We start from the raw sequence: 15,553 nt of genomic DNA, 5'->3' as shown, positions 1-15,553 counted from the left end.
GCCTTCACACACTCTTATCTCACTTTCAAGTCTAGAAGCACAGGTGATGAAGCAGTTTTCGCTGCTGTGAGAAAACCAAAACTCGATGGTGTGTGTCGCTTAGTGCAGAAATGTCAGGCGAAACACAGTCCTGGATTGTCACACCCTTAGACCACAGTTGTTAGTGTGTAAAGGTGCTCCTGGCTCAGGTGCACAGCATGCAAACACATGTGGCACACAGAGAGTGTGCGTGCACACACATTACATCCACAGCAGTGATAAAAATGGTGCATAAACACCCCTAGCACACATTTATAGAAAGTAAAACGCACACACACACAACACACACATTGCATACATGGTAGCACAAAAGACAGAGTCCCTATATTCATAGCATAGAAACAATGACAGTGAAGAGTGCATATATTGCATTGCATACATAGCAACAATAAAGGAGCTCATGCAAAGCAAATGATGAATTCTGCTGGCATCAGGCACGTTGGCCCTGATACCCTGACATACATTGTACAACACACAACTAACTTTAATCCTATGTCCCCAAAGGTGAACACACACATCCTATAGGGTAGGTGGGATCAGGTAGAGTAATTCGTGGCTATCGTCAGCTACAAGGGAAACTGGAGCACTTGAGCCCAGGAGTTCAAGGCCAGCCTGGAGAACAGAGCAAGAGCCTGTCTCAAAAATAGACAAACAAACAAACAAAAAACAAACAAAGACATAATTAAAACCTACGGGTTGGTAAGAAAGGAGTAAGGGCCATTAGGAAAGATCCTAATAGCAATTTGTTAGCTATCCTGAATTTTCTTCTTCCTTTTAGGTCTATTAATTCCATTTCTTAAATAAGAGTCTGCTATTTTGTACTTTTTATTACATTAGCAAGTAGAAATTTGCTAATGTAATAAAATAGTACTAAATAGTAAGTTTATTAAAAAATAAAAATCTGTCAAATATAAAAACAGAGATAACAGAGATTTCAAATTTCCTTAGCCAAGTTCAAATGAATGGATGGATGGATGGGTGGGTGGTTGGACAGATGCACGGTTGGATGGATTGGCCCAAACTCAGGCAGGAGTGTAATTGATCCTATTACAGAGGAGCCAGTCTGTGTGTTACTAAAAGACACTTCTGCTTCAAAAGTGGCTTTTTGCATTAGTGAAGTAGCCCAGCTTTGTTGTCCCCATGTTAAACCAGGAGATGAAGGTATTCTTTTATTGAAGCAAACATGTGGAAAATTGCCCTGGATTCTTAGAGTGTAGAACACGTCCCCTGAATGGAATAAGGTTCACACGCAGGGCAGATTTAGACAGGGGCACTTTATTGGGGTTACTGCTGGTCTCTACATGGTCACAGCAAATAACATCATGTCCATCTAAAGTCTTATGCCATGAGAGTGACACATTTTCTCATGTGCAGTGTTATATTCTAAACTGTCAGCAGGCATTAATTCAGTCACTGGTGAAGTCCTACCACCTAGAGATGAACCCAGCCTCAGAGGGATGTTTTCCACTTCAGCGCTGCTCGGCTTGCAATTACTGGGTCATTAATATCATTGCATGCGATTAGTGACAGGAGAATGAATTAGAGGTTTGTGGGAGGTGTGCCCTTCCCCCGCCCATGAACTTTTTACTCTGACCCTGTCCTAGCTGGACATTTCCATATCTCTGCAAAGGTATTTTAATGATGAAAATCATTAAAAACTAGAGAGTGGGCAATGGATTATGTGCTAGATATAATTCACTCAAACACATGCTGCTTCATGGTTCAGAATATTTTCATTAGATGCTATCACGCTCTCTTAACCAGGAAGTTTGGCTTTTAAAAATCTTGATGCTTAAGCTAATATAGACAATAGAGAATTATGTTTTATCTTGAGAACTATTACATCATTCATTTCTTTAAAAAAAATGTGAGTTTAGTCATTACTATCGAATTGGTCATCTGGACACCTATTTTTAAAACACAATTCCTTTCTTAGTAGGTTTTTGCCCATGTAGAGGTTGACTCTTCTGTGGGAAGGTAATTATTATTTTACTGTTGACTAAAATGTCTTCAGTATATTAACTGTCTGAATCACTGTGGCAATAGGAAAACTCCTTGAAGTGCATGAGATGAAAAGCCTTTTTTATGAAATCATGTTGAATTTTTTTAACCTAATGAGAAATTCTACCTGTATAAATCATCATAACTTTAGCAATAAAATTTTAGTCCTGGATAGCAATATTTCTCCTCAGCCAGATTTATCAAAAACCAAATCACCACATTGTTGCAAGCAATGTTTTGAGGGGAAATAAAGTAAACTACTTCATAAATAATCATGTGTGTTTAAGCACTGCTCAGATAAAAGAAAAAAAAATGTGGGGGGTGGAAGCAGTTTATTGCCAGCACTGTTTGATCTTTTCCCAGAAAGGTGTCAACATACTGGGCTGAACCTGGAGATGCAGGTTGAACTTCCCTGATACAAAATCTGAAATCCAAAATGCTTTGCAATCTGAAACATTGAGTGTTGGCATGACAAGTCTATGCAAACCTTCCAAAGTCCAAAATCCCCAAACCCCAAAGGATCCCCAAACCTGAAACCTCTGATCCCAAGCATTTTAGATAGGGATACTGCACTTCTGCTTCTCTTCCCAATCACTGCTCCTGGATGCACACAAGTGTGTACACTGCTGCTGCTTCCACTGTAGGTAGCTAGTTACTTTCCAGTATATGCCGTCAAAGACAGCTAAGGCTCTTGTCATCTCTGATGATTGCCATTTGTTTACTTTTTGCACAGTTTTGATGGTTGAAAGGTTTTATGATTAAGCTATGATAAATCATGTTGCATTTTAGGTGTGAAATTTTTGGCTGTGTATTATGACTGTCCTTCCAATGCACTGGCCTCCTAGTGTCCAGGCCTTCTCCACTTTGTTAGCATCTTCACACTCCTTCCACGTATATCTCAGGTCCTGTCTGTTCCCAAGTGAAAGTGGCTAGGGAATCGAGGTCATTAAACTCTTTTAAGTGCACATACAAACAAAAGCAGCTTAGTAAACATTTTTCAGAGTTGCAACATTTTTTTAAAACCTCTGTTTCTGAGTTGTCATTGATCTACCATATCATTGTTTACCATGAACTTTTGAAATCGAGGAAATAAAATTAAACAATTTTATTCAAGAACTTGTACATGATTCGTGGTATTGTCAGTCATTCTCCAGTGCTAGAAAACAGGAGGGAAGGTCTAAATTGTGAATCCATTTTAGAATTCACTTTTTCCACATCATTCTGCTTAGTAGAGAAACTAATTAATTGTGTTGTATAGAAGTCACTGAACCTCAGCCAGTTATTACTTCTCTATGCATGACTTGCTGCTTTAAAATTTCAAAACACAACCATAACAATGTGGCCTAATTCAAGTGATTCTTCTTATCGAACTAGAACAATATTCAGTTGGTGAGAAATTCACACCTCCTACATCACTGATAGTTCATACTGTGTTTTAGCTGTGAACAGTTTTCCAGTTTCAAAGGTAAGGGTTCATCCAGAGTCAGTGAGTTATCTCATCCAGGAGAGGGGTTTTTATTTTTTTTAAAAAAAAGATTTGGTGAATGTTTCATCTTGAAAGTATTACCCTTTGTGTTTTTTCTTTCTTCAAATAAAGCTATTGAAGAAGTATACCACATATACATTTGCTCTAAGAAAAGGCAAATTTGACTTTGTTGGATGACATGCTATGTGATTTAAAAGTAATGCTGAACTTTTTTTTTATATTAAGCCAAATATTAACAATAATGTTTTAACTGCCCTTGGAAAGTCAGAATGATATGGTCCTCATTTCTTTCACTCTAAAGCCACAGTAAAAAAAAAAAAAAAAAAAAAAAAAGACTTTCGAGTGATTTTGGGGGCACATTATACAAATATAGGTTTCAGATACTTTGTTAATTAACTTTTAAAAAGCAGTCATTCATTTTTGACACATTATTTTTATGTTTAGGATTTTCCCCCTTCTGAGTTAGTATCTTAGAGGACAACTGTGCTATTCAAGGCATGACATCTCATGAATTGTGTTCTAGAAATGGAATCCCTGTTTCTGTAACAGAGTTCGCATCACATATTTTGATTTGAATCTATGCCAAGATAAAGTAAATAGATCTTGACTTCCTGGGTTGTGCATTGGCTTTAAATAATCACATTCTGTCAGCTTCCTTGTATTTCAAATGCGTATACCCCCTTCTTTTTACTTTCTCCTTTTTTGTTTGTTTTGTTTTTTCTCAATCACCATGATACATGAAAACAGTGATCTAGTTTTGTGTGTCATGTCTATTTTAAAGTCGTGGCTTTGCTTTCCATGTTTCTCACTGGGTTATGTTTTTTTTTTCTTTTTTAGTCCCATGGTTTGCCAGATAACAGGATTCTGGTTCTTTAGAAGTCTGTGTTGAGCCTTAGGAGAACCATGTGTGGCAATCTGGCCTAAGAACCCTCCTTCACAGGGCATGAGATGGCATGGTGGGAACAAATAGTACAGAGGGTGATATTGACAGAAGATTTTCATAAAATGCTGTTTGTTTCATGATCAAATGAGCGTGAATTATGTCTAGCTCAGCTTTAAGGACAAGCTTTAAGGTTTTTTATTCTTACTACTCTGTGGTTTTCCTGACTCTGTATGCTTATTATCTGTTGCTCTTTGGTGGACTTGTTTGAAGTTGATATAAATATTTGCTTTCAAATGTCCATCAATCTGCAGCCCTTTCAAGGACCCCCACCAATAAGCTACATAGTAAAATAGTTTGGCATATCTCCTACAGTATTAACCTATCTTGAGGCTTCATTCTTCCCTTAAGAACCTAAAAAGCATTCTTCATAGAGATGCTCCTATTCTTTAGGATTTTTTGGTTGCCCTCATTTCTAATCTCCTGGCGAATGAGACCCCATAGGGGCCCAAAGGCAGCAGTTTGATTCTCCATCTGATTAGCATGGTTTTGCCAGCCTGATAGACTCCAGCAGGCAAGACCTACCCAGAGCTGCAGCTAAGCCTCCTGGTGAGCAGAGGTGTAACAAGCAAACCAAGACAGGTGAAAATGCAATAGTCTTCCTTTCTTTGGGGGTGGTCTAAAATACAGCCAGGAATATTCTCGACCTCTGAGCCCTTTACCACCTGCTGATTCTCATATTCTCATTCATATTGTCTGTCTGTCTCTCTCTCTGTCTCTCTCTCTCTCTCTCTCTTTTTCTAGTCAGATAAGCCTTGTCACTCTGCCTGGTGAGTGAGAACCAAAGATAAGCAGGTGCAATTGCTGCCCCTGCTCTCAGATGTACCATACAACTCTCAGGGCCTGTGAACTGGGGGTGCTTCTCTTTCCTGAGCAGTGATCTCTGCCCACTGGAAGTCAGACCCTGGAGGAACCATATAATGATTTCTGTAGACTCCCTGCATGCATTTAGACCCCTGGAGCAAAAGCTCTTAAAAGCAGACTGTAAAATGCCCATGTATCTTTATTAAGCCTATTTTCCAACTGGAGGGAGAAACTTCTTGTAATTTTTAATTTTATAAAGTCTTTTTTATTTTTCCCTCTGGGCCAAGGGGGAAAAATGCTTGGGCACTAAAAGCTTAGGTATAAAAATGTTCTTTTTTTCCTGTCTCTCAATGATTAAATGCAATTTTATCCATTTAGTAATAATTTGAGTGTGGCTACATTAGATAATACTGATGGAGAGATACAAGGAAAAACTCAATGTAATGAGATAACGATTTATTTTTACTCTTTGTCTTACATTGAAAATTCTGAGGACATTCAAATGAACAATAAAAATAATTGCAAAATTGTCTCCCCAAATGGAAATAGATTTTATTCCCAAGCATTATAAATTTTCTTATGATTTTTTTTTCAGAATCAACCACTAAGCCTTTTAAAGCTTCTGGGGACCTGGCTATTGCAGGAGAAATCAGAAAACTAATCTTGTGGTTGTATTTCAGAGTTTACTGCTGGGAAAGAGGTACACTCAGGATAGGACACCTTTGGTCATGTCAGTGTTCAGGTGGAGACCAAGACCTCTAGAATTAGAGCTGCATTCTCTGATGAGCACTCCCAAAGGAAGAGGGAAGTTAGTTTTCACTATGGAAAATTATATTTATATCAAATAAGAAAGGGAAGTCATTCCAAATTAGCTTAATTTTAAAGATTACCTTCTGCGTGTTGGTTAGTAGTAAATGTCTGAGAAAGGATTATCTGTAATAACATAGACTATCCCTAACTCATGGTCAAAATCTTTCATGGTGGAACATGAAATGGTAATTTCAAGTACAGCCCATTTTTAAGCAGGCAGTCATCCCAGATGCTATTGTAACATTAGTAATGAAGTTTTTCAATACCTTCCCGTGATTTCTGCAAGTTATAAGCTGACTTAATGGGAAAAGGAGCAGAATTTGGAATGTGGGAGGAAAATTGTCCTCATTCAGAATGGTGTCTCCCTTGCATGTTCCCGCACTGTCCTTACCCAGCAGCAGCTTCCTGAGAAGAGCTATGCAAAGGCTCCACCTCTCCTTGTTTTCTTTTTTGTCTGCCTGTTTCTTTTCCTTTCTTTCTTTTCTCCCCCTCTGTTAACTAAGGAGGAAAAAGTTTCAACTCTTCAGGGTGCAAAGCAACTTCATCCTTATATAACAGTTTTCTTCCTACTAACCTAACAGTCCATGGATGTCAAATTATGGATTGCAATTTAATTTGAATGCCTTTAGAGTTGTTTATGGTTTGGGGATTGTTTGGACATCATTTTGAGTAAACCTGGGAGCTTGGCACAAAGGCACTGACCTACAAATTAAAAGGAAAAAAGTCACTCCGACAATGCCCACCTCTCCTGCCCTCCAGCTGGCACAGCAGTCTGAAGAGGCTCCTCCCTCTGCAGATGCAGTGTTAATTACGCTGGGAAGCGCCAGGCTCCCCAGTGCCTGCCTTCCCCTTTCTGGTATCCATTTAACTTCTTTTTTTCTTTTCATTCTGAATCTTTACTTGTCCCCTCCACCCACCTCAAGATTAAAGTAAACACATCTCTGTTTCTCTTTATCTTTTCCTGTGCCCTACTTCTTAGACATCATTTTGTCATTTATCAATTTAGCATTGAAACTTTTAGCAAGAAAAAGTCATTTAACTTTGAAGCTCATGCACTTTTTGCAGGGAGGTGCATTTACATGTATGTGAATTTAAAAAGACATTGGGATTTGAGTTGAATTAAGTCCACTGAACATGCAAAACCATCTGCCAAATAGATCAGTTTTCCACTTTTCTATATGAAGACATACCTTAATTTTCTAAAAATAAAATGAGAAAACTAAACTATTAAACAGAGATTATACTGCTGCTCTGAAACTGTGCAGAACCAGAGTCTGCTCCTGGGAATTCACTCTGAGGCCTTGGGAGGAGTAGATACTTTGAAATGTAGCCACTTAGTTGGAGAAGGGGAAGCTGGGAAAGAAGACTGAAGAATGGGGAGGAGGTTGTTTAGATTCCCAGAAGCATACAAAGGTTTCAGGTGTTTATTTTTACTTATCTGCTAAACATTCTCTCCATAATCTAAGAACGGATTATGTCTACTTCTTACCCTTCCTGCCAAAACAACACCCATTATTATGGCAACTATTGCCTGTTTTCCCAGGAAAAACTTGGTGTCAGCAATAGCAGAAAAATGAGATGCAGTGGTGAGACCCGAGTTAGAGCTCTCTGATAAGCCAGATATTTACATGCAGAAGACACTGCCTTTGTTTTTAAGGAAAATGGTGATGGTAGAAGTTGATAACTCAAGAACACAAGGAGAAATAAATAAGTGCCTTATTTTTTCAGTTATATACTTATGCATGGAGTGCATGTTTCCACTGTAAATGAACTTGTTTGCTGACCCTACTATCTGGCAAACAAAGCAACCTGATTTAAAGGATATCTTCAGGTTTATTTTTTACCAGAACACCTGTCCCTTTTTCAGCTCCTTTCAGAGTGCAATGTTCGTAGACCAGACTTCAGCAATCAAAGTGGAAGATGATTTAAGTTGCAGAAGTGTATATGAAACACTTCTGTTCCTTGGCCCTTGAACTTTAGGGGTGTGCAGTGTCCAGCACCCTCCACCTCTGCCCGCCTGGAACTGGATCTGTAATTGAAAGCCTGCTCCTCATTAGAGTGCCCGGCAGCCTAGCTCTGCAGCTTTAGTTACAAAGCTGTTCAGAGAACCCCCGACCTAAAGAGACAGACAGTAATGTGTTTAAAGAGAGCACAGTCTGCATTTGAAAAACGAAAAGGGGGAAAATCCCCACTGAAAATGGCAGAAGCGCTCTGTCCCCCCTCAGTGCTGATGGGGGAAGGGAATCCCGCTGTTGAACTGGGGGCTGGCGGTTGTTAGGAGTTCTCACCTTACAGCCAGAGCAGCCACAGGACCCAGAGACAGAGGTTCCTGTGTTAACCCAACAGGGACCTTGGTGGAGGAGGTTGGCCACAGTCACACATGGGTTCTTTCTGATTTCTACCTTAATGGAGAAAGAAAATCAGACTTTGAAAATTTGAATTCTGGTGGACTTCTGAAGTACATTTAAGGCTGGAGAAGGAAGAAAAAGGGTGTGGGAAAGCTCCCCTTCTAGTGTTTACAGAACTTGGATGTTTGACAAAGGGAGCATCAAACTAATTGTTCTCGAAGCAGGAAATCTGTAGTGGAGGAAGCAGGTGTCCTGGGGTGATTACCATGTTTCAGAATTGCCATACTCACTCTTTTGCTCTTTGGAGCTTGGCCCCAAAGAAAGGAAGATGCTGTCCCTTTCCCCATAGGCCAGCCCTGTCAGCCGCGTGTGAAGGAAGGAGAAGGAGGAGGTAGTTGACATGCAGCCATGTTCCCAATGTCCATTTTCCTTTGTTTCTTTTTCTTTCTTTTTTTTTTTTTTCAGCTTTCGGCATCCCATACTTTTAGAAAACTTGTGATTAAGAGTAAATTCTTATTTTTCAAATTGTTTTCAGACATTTCATGTTCATGTAAACTTGGCTTATTGATTTCCTGATTTTTCTTTATTTTTTTGTTTTGTCCATTTTATTTTTAATCAGCTACATCAAATGGGTCTTTGGAGGGCCTGGATAACCAGGAGGGAGGGGTGTGCCAGACAAGAGCCATGAAGATCCTCATGAAGGTTGGACAAGGTAAAGACCACCTGCTACTTCCCGAAGTCACTGTGCCCTGGCCAGGCCCCACTAGTGTGGCTCCAGTGTTGACACTTGCTTTCATCCCTCTTCTCCTTAGTTTGGAAAGCAGACACTTCTGCACCTCCAGCCACTGAAATTTCCTCAAGTCAGTGTAATAAGCTTCTCTTACTGGAGATCTCTCTAAAAGTTAAGGTCAGCCAGGCAGAATGTCTATTGCCATATATGTATATTCTTTTAAAAAAAGCAAAACACCTCTTTGATTCAATTCAAAATCTCCACAATGTAAACTATGTTTCTGCAGTTTTACTCGCTTCTGAATGTTGACTACAGAAGAGCTGTGTTCGTTGTGCCTTTTCACATAGAGATAACCTATTGTGCAGAAAGAAAGAATTATTCTTCTAATTAGAAATTGGTATAGTAGTCAATCAACTTGCTCAGTTAAATTGAAATGTCATCTGCAGTGCTTTGCCTGCCAAATGCAAGAATCCCTATAGTTTCCACAGATGGCCTCACAATCTAAACCTCAGAAATAACTAGTATAACCGTTGTGTTTTAAAAGGAAAATTATATTCTTGTATTTCACAGTGCTTTGCATAAGGAGTCTTATGTTCATTGCTATTCATGCCTCTTGAGATATATGTGCATCTCTTAAAGCTAGATGCTATCAGATGTTGGTGCTGTAATTAATCATTTGTTTTTCATGTAGATGCAAGTTCTGCTGGATCAACCAGGAATAATGATCCAACGAGACGTCCAGAACTGGAAGCTGGTACAAATGGAAGAAGTTCCACAACAAGCCCCTTTGTAAAACGAAACCCAGGTACAGCAGTGTGGTCTGTGTTTGTGGGTTTGTGTGTGCCACGTTCTAAGTATCCTAAGAGGTAGAAGAGAGTCAAAGTGCTTCTGTGCCAGATGAATTAACTAGTAGTTACAGTCATCAGTAATCTTTGCTCTCAGTGTGTTGTTATTAAACTCAGCTAGACAAAATAATTCATTGCCATGAAAGTCTTACATTCAGAAAAGCAGAATTCATCAGATGTAAGAGCCAGTTATTAGTACTACTCCCTCAAATCACAGTTTTCATTGGCTGAAAACACTTTATGGAGCTCATTGTCAACACCAGCTTAAAGCTGATGTTAATGTATATGTAATTAATGTTCTAATCCTCCATCTAATTATGTCTAATCCACAAAGAGTCTCACTGATCCTCTTCTGAATTTTAGATGGTAACATTTTTAATACTGCATAATACTATGCTTTTCAGGTGGCTATTGTTAATTTTTTCACATCTTCTAACTAAAATAAAATATTAAATGGATTCCTGACTAAGGTTCAGAATACCCGATAAAATTGGCTGCCCTTGAACTTGATTTTCTTAACAGTCTTGGAACTGTGTATATTGGTTACTATGCTAATGAATGTTTCATACATAGCTGGTGAGCAGACGTCAGCGTTTTGTATTAGGGATCTGTGTGCTTGGTTGGTAGTTGTGCAAATTTAGCATCTGCAGCAATATTCTGTCTCTTTCCAAGAGTCAAGGAGGGAAGTTGTTATTTCTGATTTTCAATGACAAGATGTGTCAAATTCTTGTGACAAACTGATAAATGGATAATATAATGATGCCAGGCAATTTTTTAGTGCTTAACATTTGGGTTGGCAGTCTGTTCAGTGCGAGAGTGTCTGCTGCCTTCCAAATATATTTTAAGTGTAAATCAAATAATACAAACGAGTTTCGAGTTGAACCTTTTCCCAAGCCCCGTCACTCTGTTCAGGTTCTGGCGCTGTTCTGCCGTAGGCAGGGTTCTGCCGCGGAAGAAAGGCTGTTTGAAGATCCACATGAAACGGGTTTCTGAAGGGAAGGGGACGAGCCCGGCCACAGGAAGGCTAAACACTGCCCACAGTGGTGGCCGCTCTTTTTCTTCCTCCCTGCGGTGGCCCCAGGCTGGCGTTCGGGTTAAAGAGGCAGGGAGATCAAGGGCTGGCTGTCACGCCAGTTCGCGCTCCTGAGGGATGAGGACACATGAAAGGAAACGATGTGGTTGGGGATGGCTTGGAAGTCCGACCTGGGCATCCGTCCCCTTTGCCACTGACTGCTGACGTCTGCCGTTTAGCATTTAGCTATTAAACGAGGTACCTGGCTCGTGGAAGTCTGGCTGCCCTTTAAGTCACTGGTTTTGCTGGCTTTGGGGGGGGGGGCGTTTTTAACGCCGCTGATTAGCCCTGGCGACAGCAGTAACTATTTCTGTCCTCCTCTCCCCGCTCCGTGTCCCTAGATTCCAGCACAGACGGCAACAGCGCCGGACATTCGGGGAACAACATCCTCGGTTCCGAAGTGGCCTTATTCGCAGGGATTGCTTCAGGATGCATCATCTTCATCGTCATCATCATCACGCTCGTGGTGCTGCTGCTCAAGTACCGCCGGAGGCACCGCAAGCACTCGCCGCAGCACACCAACACGCTGTCGCTCAGCACGCTGGCCACGCCCAAGCGCAGCAACAACAACGGCTCCGAGCCCAGTGACATTATCATCCCGCTAAGGACTGCGGACAGCGTCTTCTGCCCGCACTACGAGAAGGTGAGCGGCGATTACGGGCACCCGGTGTACATAGTCCAGGAGATGCCCCCGCAGAGCCCCGCCAACATTTACTACAAGGTCTGAGGCTCCGGCTTCCTTCGCCCCAGAGGGACCTCGGCGCCCCTCCCGCTGAGGGCGGCCGCCGCCTTGTCGCCGCCCGGTCAGCACCGGCCCCTGACTGAGCCAGGCGCGGGAGCGGGATCACGCCTCCGGGAAGAGCCCAGCTGGACAGCTTTCTAGTCTGTAGCATTTCGGCCTTGGTGACCACAAACCCTCCCTGCGAGCCGGAAGACTGAGACGCCCGATCGTGGGGACTGCTGCGCGCCCCGCGTCCTCGAAGCCATGTGCGGCAGTCACTCAGGCCTCTGCCGAAGCCCAGGGAGGGCGCGAGGTGTGGACGAGAGGGCCGAGCGTCCGAAGGCGCTGCTGCCCAGGAGTCCTGCCCGGGTGGGTCTCTCCCGCGGTGCACACTGGACTTGTCCCTCGGACCTCGGGCTAAGTAAGGTTCTCCGCGGTCCCTAGCGTTTAGTCCTCACTGTCTCACTCCTGTTGTCCGGGGCTCGGCAGCACCTCACCTGAGCTCCTCACCTGAGCTCCGCACCTGAGCTCCGCACCTCCACATTCTGCATCACTCACGGGACACTCGTGGCCGGAGCCCCGCTCCTGCCCCCTGCAACAACAGCTGGGGTCACGTGGGCAGTCCCCTCCAACCCTGCTCGCTGTAGGTGCCCCCCAGGCGCCAGGCGGTCAGCCAGCCGGGAGGACTGGGAGTTGGTGGCAGGGCCACAGGGAAAGGGCTGGCTGCGACTGCAGGTCCACGCTGCTGCCCCTGAAGTGGAAAGTGGGGGAGGAGAGAGAAGCGAGTAGGTCACAGCACTTTGGCTTTGCTAAGACTGACGGAGCCAGTAGACACAACACACGCAGGGGATGGCGGTCGTGGGAGGCGGTCACTGTTACCAAACAGCAATGTGCAGGGAAACCAAGTCCCTCTTCCTTCAGTGGGACAAAGCGGGGCACTGTTGGAGTGGAAGAGCCTGGCGGGGAGGGAGAAAGTCGGCCGCTGGCGACGCACTCGGGCAGGACTGTCGTGGTACTGGCAATAAGACATACAGCGCTGGAGCTGTAGGAGAGTCGTCTGCTTTGGGTGATGTTTTAAGCAGACTCAGCTGCTATACTTGTCACATTTTATTAAACACAGGGAAAGCATTTAGGAGAATAGCAGAGAGCCAAATCTGACCTAAAAGTTGAAAAGCCAAAGGTCAAACAGGCTGTAATTCCATCACCATTGGCATTATTAAAGAATTCTCATATGTAAAAGGTAGGTCAGATTCCCCAGCCCCCCTAAATGCCCCCGTCCCCACCCCCTCCCCCAATTGAGCCTTACGACACTTTGGTTTATGGCGGTGCTGTCTGGGCTGCTAGGCCACAGGGAGGTACTGCCGAGTCCAGTGCCCGGTGCTCGGTGTCAAAGTGAAGCACACAAGGCAAACCTCTTAGAGTCCTTAAGACGGAAGTGAATTATGATGTCGAGGGGGAGAAGGAAGATAGGACATATTTATAATAGGTGTATAGAACACAAGGGATATAAAATGAAAGATTTTTACTAATATATATTTTAAGATTGCACACAGTACACACCAGAAGATGTGAAATTCATTCGTGGCAATTAAGTGATCCCAACGCTCAGTGCTTTAAGAAATGAAATGTAACAATTGGATAGCGACTTCTGGGAAAAACAATACCACTCCAAAAATAACAATAATGAGAGCAAATACAAAAATAACAGTCTTCGGAAAGCATCTCACAGACTGTAGACTAGGAAATACAAGCCCCAAACACCAGGAAGTCGATGTGACTGCGTCATCTATTTAACAATGACAAGATGTTCCGGCATTTATTTTCTGTGTTGGGTTTTCCCTTGCCTTATGGGCTGAAGTGTTCTCTAGAATCCAGCAGTCACACTGAGGGAGTTTCGGTTGAAAGTCTGGCTGGGCTCCCTCCTCCTCTCCTTCCCCCCACCCCACCCTTCCAGAAACAAGAAGAGTAAACAGGAAACCTACTTTTTATGTGCTATGCAAAATAGACATCTTTAGCAGAGTCCTGTTACTATGGTAACACTTTGCTTTCTGAATTGGGAGGGAAAAAAAAATGTAGCGACAGCATTTGAAGGTTCTCAAACCTCCAGTGAGTACCTGCAAAAATGAGTTGTCACAGAAATTATTATTCCCTATTTCCTGAACCTGAAAATGATGTTGGTCCAAAGTGCGTGTCTGTGTGTATGACTGGGTGTGTGGTATACATGTGTACATATATGTATAATATATATCTCCAATATATATTATATATATCTATATCATATTTCTGTGGAGGGTTGCCATGGTGACCAGTCACAGTACATATGTAATTCTTTCCATCACCCCAACCTCTCCTTTCTGTGCATTCATACAAGATTTTCTTGTAAGCCATCAGAAGTGACTTGTAGGATGGGGGAGAGGGTCGAGGAGGGGAAAAATGGGAAACAGTCTGATTTTAATGAAATCCAATTTATGTATCATCAGTTGGCTACATTTGGGTTATATGCTAAACTGTGAAAAATCAAATGAGTTGATGAAGAGTTACCTGCAACCAATTGAAAAGTGTTCTGCGAGTCTGTTTTGTGTCTGGTGCAGAAGATGACAATCTACCAACTGTCCCCTTATTTGGAGTTGGTTCAGCTTTGGAAAGTTACTGTAAATGCCTTGCTTGTATTATCGTCCCTAGTCACCTGACTTCGGAATTTGCACCATCGTGTTTAAGTGAAGATGCTGTAAATAGGTTCAGATTTTACTGTCTATGGATTCGGGGTGTTACAGTAGCCTTATTCACCTTTTTAATAAAAATACACGTGAAAACAAGACAGAAATGGTTTTTCTTACCCAGATTGTGTACATAGAGCAATGTTGGTTTTTTATAAAGTCTAAGCAAGATGTTTTGTATAAAATCTGAATTTTGCAATGTATTTAGCTACAGCTTGTTTAACGGCAGTGTCATTCCCCTTTGTGCTGTAATGAGGAAAAAAAATGGTATAAAAGGTTGCCAAATTGCTGCATATTTGTGCCGTAATTATGTACCATGAATATTTATTTAAAATTTCGTTGTCCAATTTGTAAGTAACACAGTATTATGCTTGAGTTATAAATATTTTTTTCTTTCTTTGTTTTATTTTAATAGCCTGTCATAGGTTTTAAATCTGCTTTAGTTCCACATTGCAGTTACCCCCCCCCCCAGAAAATGAGACCCGTGAAGTCACATTCCACGTCTGTTTCAAACTGAATTTGTTCTTAAAAAAATAAAATATTTTTTTCCTATGGAAAAAAGTGCCTTCAAAGTATTTTCCTTTTCTTCCTTTTTTTTTTTTTCAATTTTTTCTTTCTTTTTGTTTCTTATTTTGATTTGCCTCTTTCAACTCTGTTACTCCAAAATTACAATTATCCAGACCCTTCTGCCCATGAATATTTTGGGCCTGGCTCCTCAAATCTGGTCACGCACATGATGTGAATAATGGTTTATGACATCCTAATCATCCTGAACAGGCCGTGTCTCTTGCCACACCTGCAATGCACTGTAGGAATGGTCACCTGCACAGGTAGCTATGGAGGACAAAGAAGGGAATGTACTCTTACCTCGCACTTACTTGCAGGTTTATCTTGTTCCCATTTAAGCACAGTGGTTCACAATGGATCGCTTTATTTTTCTTCACACAATAATCCCAGGGGAGAGAAAAAAGTCAAGTGTTCTTTGTAAAGTGTGACATTGAGGAAAATCATTTTTTGCTTCTGGATTATGATGAGCCAGA

General features: G+C 41.9%; 1 protein-coding gene across 2 annotated transcripts in view; it reads left to right on the top strand.

Annotated features, from left to right (window-relative positions):
- Efnb2 (ephrin B2) overlaps positions 1–15,074 on the top strand; it is a 43,353-nt gene extending 28,279 nt beyond the window's left edge. The window contains exons 3-5 of one of the 2 annotated variants that reach the window (XM_005316995.5): positions 9,048–9,140; positions 9,850–9,963; positions 11,417–15,074. In XM_005316995.5, coding sequence (XP_005317052.1) covers positions 9,048–9,140; positions 9,850–9,963; positions 11,417–11,802 — 593 coding nt within the window. In that variant the 3' untranslated portion in view covers positions 11,803–15,074. The remainder of the gene's footprint in view (positions 1–9,047; positions 9,141–9,849; positions 9,964–11,416) is intronic. The other variant, XM_040281712.2, reaches the window with a different exon arrangement.
- Positions 15,075–15,553: the final 479 nt, after the last annotated feature.

Source organism: Ictidomys tridecemlineatus, chromosome 6 (assembly GCF_052094955.1).
Source record: "Ictidomys tridecemlineatus isolate mIctTri1 chromosome 6, mIctTri1.hap1, whole genome shotgun sequence".
NCBI lineage: Eukaryota > Metazoa > Chordata > Mammalia > Rodentia > Sciuridae > Ictidomys > Ictidomys tridecemlineatus.
Note: the sequence above shows the minus strand (reverse complement) of the source record. Positions and strands in the feature narration are given on the sequence as shown.